Below are 8,263 nucleotides of genomic sequence, written 5' to 3'. Positions count from 1 at the left end.
TGTTCTGTCTAAAGAAGAAGTGGAAGAGAGCAATGGAGTCATCGAGACGAGGAGGCCATTGCAGTGAAATGAGATCGACACAGCATTGCAACTGAAAACAGTGGGCAGGGGCGAAACTGGAAGGAGGTGGAGTCGAGATCGCCGGAGTGGAGGAGGGATTTCACATAATCTAAATGATGATCTTTCACTGTCAATTAAGCAAATAAGAGGAGGGCACAACAACTGAGAGTATAGACAAATCAGTACCTTGAGCGATTGAGAAAGTCTTGAAGAGAGATCTGAGACTGAGAGGGAGATCCGGAGCAGGTGTGATGGAGGAGAAAATATCAGTGGAGATCGATAAGTATGGAGGTTGGCGGAGCTCACCGGTGCGGAGATTTGGTGGTCGCCGGTGGCGCAACGGAGGATCAGCGAAAGAGAACAAAGCATTTTCTGTCGAGTTTGGGAGGGGAAGATGATTCTTACGGAAGGTTGGGATAAAATCCACTTAGACCGTTAGGGGGACGTTTAGGGGATCAAACAGCGGGGAATGAAATTATTATTCTATAAAATATAATTTTTTAAACAAAAAAACAGTATTTAAGATAGTTCTCCCTATAGCTATGCGACTCGTGATAGCTCTTTTTTTTAGCTTTTCCGCTATGATGCGATAATTACTATTTAAAACCTTACTATTTTTAGATAGATAGAAAATTATTATTTAAAAATATTTTGAACCATCTAAAAACAACAATTTTCTATCTATAAAAAATAATAAAAATATTAAAAATATTAAAAATAACCAATTTTCTATCTATAAAAAATAATAAAAATATTAAAAATATTAAAAATAACATACGCAGCTTCTGGGCTCAAAATAAAAATGTTGGCAATAAAAACGCTGGACGCTGGCAGTGTTATACTGTTATATCATGCATTTAATTTTTGTTTTTTTATTTAATGTCATAAAAATCGGCAGAGGGCTCTTCCGGCTGAATGATATTGTTTTTTGGAAATAAATCTGCTGCGATTCTAAAGTCCTGCGATTTCCTGCAATTTAAAATCCCTCTCTTTATATGTTTTGCGATTCGTGCATAAAAATAACTGCTTTTGAGATTTGTGCATTTCAAAAAAATTGAAGAGAGGTTTGGACTCGCAGAGAATCGCAATTCTTTGTGCGAGACTTGGGAATCGCAGCAGATTTTACCTGCGTTTACTCCCCAATGTCCACTAACAGTAACAAAGTTCATCAAAAGTTAAATTATAGACTTTCACAGTTCACACCTTGCATCTCATTGGAGCTAGGGGTGTCGAAGGTATAGTAAGGATCGGGTGGAAACATTTTCATATCCGTATTCATCACAAATTATTTTTATCCGTACCCTACCCTTATTCATTGTAATTGTCGGATAACAAAACGGTAGCGGGTAAATAACGGTTAATACTTGTACAATAATTATTTTTATTATTTATTAAATAAAACACTAAGACACATTTATTTATCACATATATAATCACATTACTAATATGAAAATTAATTCCAACTAAATTATTTTTTTTTATCAAAACACAAATTAAAAAAAAAACAAATATCTCTGTTCTTTAATTAAAATAAATCAAGCATGCAAATAAAAACAAGATGGTCAATTGTTTAAGTGCTTTAACGGTGAATTATGTTTAACACAGTTACATAAATGATCAATTGTTCAAGTTAGAAAATTTAATAAATTTGGTTTTCCAAGATCAAGAGTAGTTGCCAGTTGGACTGTTGGAGATGGATAATAATTCAATGCTCATTAAGATATATAATATATATAATTTTTTTATATAATTACCCGATCGGGTAACGGGTACGAAATAGGCTTTACCCGTTTTGATAACAGAACAAATATTTACCCGTATCCATACCCGATAAGTTTATGAAAAAAAAATCTTACCCATATCTGTCTTATCGAATCAGGTACGGGTTGGGTAAACGAATAAAATGGTACCATTGACAACCCTAATTGGAGCTGAGACCGAATCCTCTGCCCCCAGAGTCACTGTCGGTGGGTCCCCAGTTCAAAAATTAAAAGTGACTAGTCCTATCCGACAGTGACTGAGGGAACAAAAAAATTCCTGCACTCGGGGGGCAGGTGATCTCATTCCATTGGAGCTGGTCCATGCAGCCCATAACTCGAGGAAGTTGAAGAGATCTGACATCTCCATTGCGGTTAAAATGGAGGAATCGGATTATCGGTGTAAATTCAGAGTCGTAAAATCATGTCTTATCTAAGACTGAAATTAAGAACGTGGTTTTTTGTCTGCACGGATGTTCCACAAAAAAATGCAAATTGCTTACTTCAATTTCAAGTGGATTAAATTAATTATGTTTGGACTTCGAAAAGTGAAAACAAAAAATATTTGCGGTTTCCTAAATTTGTACCCAAAAAGTACTAGTAATGTCTTTATGGGTCGCATTAATGAATTACTAAGAAGAGTTCAAGTAGGTTGAGTAACATTTGTTTGTTTTCATTTTGGTCCCATTGCTCTAGTACTAGACAATTTCTCGACTAGCCTCTCTCTATCATGAGTTCATGATACAACCCTTTCTTGCAGTTGCAACGTTACGTTTTCCTTGAAATACTCTCAATCCAAGAACCTCTTTTGTTTTAACATTAGCTTGATATTAATACAAGTTCTCTAGTTTACATTATATAACGCCCCGAAATACATCTCCTCCAACTTCTATATCTCAACTCACCAACAAGAAATTGTAGATAGATACAATAATCAAATGCAGGACGATTTACATGCTGCTCATGATATCCCTTTTAAATTTTGTTACAATAAATACATAGTTAAAGCCCGAGCAACCCAAAAAAGAAAAAGAAAAAGAAAAAGAGACTATAAAGTGTGTAAGCAAAGTCAATTGATTGTTTTTTTTTTGGTCCCCTTTAGACTCGTTCCTTAGAAAAGCTGAAAGAAGAGGCTAGTTGAGCCATCACTGTACGATCTGAGATCAGCCGGCTTTACCAGTGCACGGCAGAGAGGGCATGTCCTTTCTCTCTCGAACCTGAAATTTTTGTAAACACAGTTTCATTAGATTATTTTGGAAACTTAATGATAAGAAAAAAAAAACTATGAACTTCTTCATCGGGGTACTAAACTATGAAATTTTCTGTCCATGTGTACTTGGCCTAGTTCAAGGCTCCCAATATAATAGTAAGCCAATAAATAGAGCAAAAGCTTTTAGATAGAAGTACAATCTGCGAGTAAATCAGCTAACTGATTATGCAAACTAAATTTTTGCAAACAAAAAGACGCACAACTCACCATTCAGAGACGCAATCTTCACAAAAGATGTGCTTACAACGAAGAAGAATTGGCGAAAGCATCTTCTCCTGACATATAGCACACATATCTCCTGCTGCCGTTACCTATGTTTCATGTTTTGACCCAGAAATGTTAAAATACATAAATAAAAGCCCCTCTAAACAAGTTGAAAAATGCTTCATTAAAAATTTATAAATAAACAAAAGCAGTGCCGACTCCATGAATACCTGCTCACTCGTAGCATAAGCTCCATAGTGTATATCTTTACGTGACAATGCTTTCACTGATGTTAGAAATGATTGCACCTGTTATATAGCAGAAAAATATGTATGTTATACAGAAAATAATTACAACCATGACATGATGGCGATGAACATGATGATGATGATGATGATGAGAGGGCAAAGTAGGAACCTTCTCAACAACTGAGGTGAGCTTGAAAGTGAGATATAGCCCTGTTGTCAGAGAAGAAAAAAGGCTCCCATATTCCTTGTTCAGGAAGAAGCAGTACCATACAGGAGTAGGCAACAAGGCACGGTAGAGAAGTAGAAAGTATTCGACCACTGTCAACATCTCACCCTGTAAGAGAAGGAAATTAAAAAGAATAACAGTTTCTGCACACAGGGGTTTATTGACGATTACAAAAACATTTTGAAAGCAATATAAATCCTGCATCTACCAGTTATATTTTATGATCTGAATTTTACCGAGTTATTAATCTTTAATTTTATAGACTAACAGTGAGTTAGAAATCTTGGAGGCCTCTATGCCCATCACAAGATATATAAGTCATAACAGGCACTATCCTTGTTGCATGTTTATAATAAATTTTGGCCACAGAAAGACTGCTAGGTAGCCAAAAAATCCCCAGTAAATACCTTTGACAGAAAGTAATGTAGCAGACAGAAAATTAACAATAAAATCTAACTTTTATTAAAATACCTGCCTACGGTAGTTACGACCCTTGCAGTTTTTGTAGTACATAAGCAACATACACTTCACTATCATAGCAGCTTGTCGTACTAGTGTGTCTGACAAAGGGGGGTTGAACATGACATCAGAAACATAAAAAAAAATAATACCGAAAGACTAGTTGAGAAAAAGTTAACTAGATAATTTGAATTCAGAGTTTAGTCCCTTTGTATACCTGTTGATCACAATTCAGAAACATTTTTTTTCCCAGTTTAATTGCATGGTTTGTCAATGAGAACTGGCCACTTTTTAGCATTGACAGGCTCAGAAAACATTAACTTAAAAGAAACACCAAAATAATACCCCAAAACTTGCACTGTGACATATGGAATTCAACTATGTACTGATATTCCTCGGAAAGAAGGACTGGCAAGACAGTTCCTAAGATAATCACATAGAAAGAAGAGAAGAATAAGAGAAGGATTAGTTACCGTTAACCAAGATTATGAATATGGCATGCCAGAAAGGGGGTATTTCTTTAGGAGGAAGCATGACGAGAGGCCTTAAAAGGTCATCTTTTCTGTACCACCAATACACACCAAATACATGTATCACAAATACCATAATTATTCCAACAAGCACTGATATCTTTCTCTCTCCCTACACCAAAAGACAACAAGGACCAATAAAGACCAAAACGAAAAAAAATAAACCACCATAAATGGAGGTTCTGCACACATACAACTTGCATATGGATTGGTATAAAGGATGAAAACATGTAAAAGAAAAATAAAAGGATGATCTGCACATTCAACTTGCATATGGATTGGTATAAAGGATGAGAAAAGAAAAGAAAAATAAACCACCAAATAGATGGAAGGGATATTATGTTTTTAGTGTTTCCCTTTATTTTTAGGATGGTGTAATTGAGTCTCTATGATTCATTAATTCTTTTCACTTTGCTTTCATCATTCAGATCTGTTTTCAGGAGTTGGGAATAAGGTATAAACCTTCAAAGCAGTTTGCTTCCGCAATACTTCATTTGACTTGAACATAACTGCTGCAATCCAAATAGTTACAAAAAAACCTGCAAATGCAATCAAGGCACCATCAGTTTCCTTCCTTCATTTAAGTTTTGTATCTATTTACAAGAAAAGGCAAAGCACAAAAATATGCAGACATACCTTGCAAGTGTTGTCTGATAAACACCACCAAGAGTAGAATTGAAAATGGCAGTATCTGTTCGATCCACCTGGCAACCTGCTGTATATCATACCTCTGGTACGTGGACCCCGCATTAGTACTCGCACTCTCCCGATTGGACCCTTCATTTGGGGCTGCATCATTGTCTGCTGCACTGTTGCCACTCTGGTCCAGACCAGACAGAGAGGAGGTAGATAGAGAAGAAGGAAGTGCAGTATGCCTGTTATTTCTCTCGCCTTGCAATAAGCTCTGTCTCTCTAAAGCTACTAGATTTGGTTCAGAAGGAGAGGTATGAATAGTATTGACAGGCTCTAAAACCCTTGAAGTATTCCTTCCTGGTGAATCTCCCGAGCCAATAATTCGTATTGCCACTTCACCATCTCCGCCTTGATGAGACGACTGATGAACTCCTAAATTTTTTTCAAACGACACGAATTGAATGATAATGTTTACTTCTTTTCTTTTCTTTTTTTAACTTGGAAAGCTGGATGCAAACATAGTATTATTACGAAAGGAATTTGCTTATTTTTAATTGTTTTTAGGAAATCAGAACATCCCTGTAATTTTCACTATCCTGATTCCAGAAATATGTAAAAAAACACATAAACCAAGGGTTGTCACAGCCTTAAATGGAACAAACATTTCTTCCAGAAGATCTTTCCCATATGAGAATACATTTAAAAAAGTTCCATCTACTTTGTTGGCTAATAAATTAAGCTGCTAATGATAAGTTTTTCCCCTGTTGTAGGGTATTTCAATAAGCGTAAGAGACTATTACTAATGTAAGTTTTTTCTTCATAAGTTACTTATCATATAGAATCACTAAATTGCTTCCCTTACTAAAGATTAAGCTTTATTCCCAATGACTGATTAACCGGCACGTAGTAACGAGACATCCCAAGCGATTAATACTAAACTCCCAATAATCAACTAGATCGACATACGATTATAGAAATAAAACTATTTAATAGACCAACCTGAATTTTCCGGATGGTTCGATCGAGTCTGGAGAATTCCAGAGTATTCTAAAAGAGCCGAGAGAGGCGCCTGGAGAAGATTCGAGGCTGAGAAGCTTACCCCATACCCCCTAGAAGCGCCGCCACTGGAGTCCGAAACGTCGTCGGACGGTGGTGGAGATGCGCTAGAAGGTTGCATCGTCTCTGATCGAGAGAAGGAAAACCCTAACCCTAGTCGAGGGGTTGGTAAGACGAAACAATATTTCTTGGATTGAACTCTCTGGCTCCTCTTACAAAGCTATAAATTTGTATGAACTGCTGAATAGCCGAGATTGTATGGGTTCTTTGCTATTTATTGTTTCTTTTCTTTTTTCTCTCTTTTTTTTCTTCTTGCAAGAGTCTCTTTGAGCTTTCAGCTGTTGCTCGAAACGAGAACGATTGAAAGGTAGGAAGAGAAGAAAGAAAGAGACATGGATCTACTGTTTGATATCTAAACAACTCTCTGTGTATCGGAAAAAATTTCTTCGACTATTAACCCGCTACAGAGACTAATTAAGTTTGAGAGCTTAGTCAATCATAAAATAGGTGAGGACTGGGATATTTGTCCATCAAAATATGACACCATCTCCATTTCATGATAAATTAATTGAGATTTTTTTTTTTTTTTTTTGGTAATTTGCCCGCGGGCACTGATTAAACGAATTTTTATCCAGTGCGATATGAAGATAATCAATTAATTAATTAATTGAATTACTGGTCTAGCAGGGAGTGCGTATCCTCTGAGATACCTCAACTTTTGTGTGACCGACGTGTCCGGTGCCTATTCGGGGTGATGTAGGGGTCAGTATTATGTGTACTTTGAGATTCGTGCAGAACGTATTTAAACGGTTGGGATTTTCCATAAAGTCACGCAAAGTTTGAGATATCTCAGAGGATACTAATTCTCAAGCAGGCCCACACGGTAAACGGTAAAACCCACACGGTAAATGGATATGCATGTTGCTTTCTAAACCCGGAGATATGAGCCGCGTTATACCGTCTCATTCGCTTTTTCCTTACCGAGTCACGAGATGCGGCTTTTTAATGGAAAAATTACAAATGCCCTGTACACCGAGTCCAAATATCTATCTATATTTTAACCTTCTTGTAATTTTTATAAATAATATCAATTCCTCTCTTTTAGATTATGTTAACTGACACCAAATTATCATCTAAACATGCAGTTTATCACATCATCAGATATATATATATATATTTTTTTCTTGATTACTTAATTATGATGCCTTCTTTTTCTAACAATTAAAAAAGTACGGGAAATCTTTTTGAAAAAACGTCTCTACGTTTTGAAACTCTATAGTAAAAAAAAAAAAAAAAACTCCAATCAATTTGTTGGAGAAAAAAAATCAGGTGTCGTATATATGGGTGAAGAAAAATATGTGTATATAATGATGGAGCAAAATGCATGCTTAGATGGCAATTTTGTGCCATATCACATTAAAATTAAGATCAACGGTGTAATTGACACTTATTAAAAAAAATGTAAGCAGGTCTCTGCTTAATTTAAAATGTGAGGGAGTATTTAAACTATGTGGAAAAGGTAAGGATTATTTGTACCCTTTTCTTTTTGAATTTTAAATTTTTAATACTCCACTAATCTATGTTTTATATAAAAGTTGACAATTCAAGTATGTATCTGTCATTACCCACGTAATAAATCAAATTAGAAAATAATTGAGCTGTATTATGTTAGTTGTCTGTATAACTGTATAAGTGTATATAGCATGTAGTGATGCATGTTACTGATACTAAGCAGTTAGTTTGTTAGTAAAATTTAATTATGGATGTATGTTTTTTATCTTTAAAAGTGCACTTGGTCTTTTAATATCTATGTACTGTAA

General features: G+C 35.5%; 1 protein-coding gene across 1 annotated transcript; it reads right to left on the bottom strand.

The window, feature by feature from the left end:
• Positions 1-2,623: 2,623 nt before the first annotated feature.
• Positions 2,624-6,808, bottom strand: LOC144572270 (uncharacterized). Its single transcript, XM_078321767.1, has 9 exons — positions 6,387-6,808; positions 5,391-5,819; positions 5,217-5,293; positions 4,698-4,866; positions 4,237-4,325; positions 3,709-3,873; positions 3,522-3,599; positions 3,295-3,398; positions 2,624-3,034 (listed from the first exon to the last, which is right to left on the bottom strand). Exons 1-9 carry the CDS (start codon positions 6,562-6,564, stop codon positions 2,929-2,931), a joined length of 1,395 nt encoding a protein of 464 aa, XP_078177893.1. The 5' UTR covers positions 6,565-6,808; the 3' UTR covers positions 2,624-2,928.
• Between the last annotated feature and the right edge of the window lie 1,455 nt (positions 6,809-8,263).

Source organism: Carex rostrata, chromosome 20 (assembly GCF_964058835.1).
Source record: "Carex rostrata chromosome 20, lpCarRost1.2, whole genome shotgun sequence".
Taxonomy (NCBI): Eukaryota; Viridiplantae; Streptophyta; class Magnoliopsida; order Poales; family Cyperaceae; genus Carex; species Carex rostrata.
The sequence above is the reverse complement of the archived record's forward strand: the minus strand, read 5'-3'. Positions and strand labels throughout refer to the sequence as shown.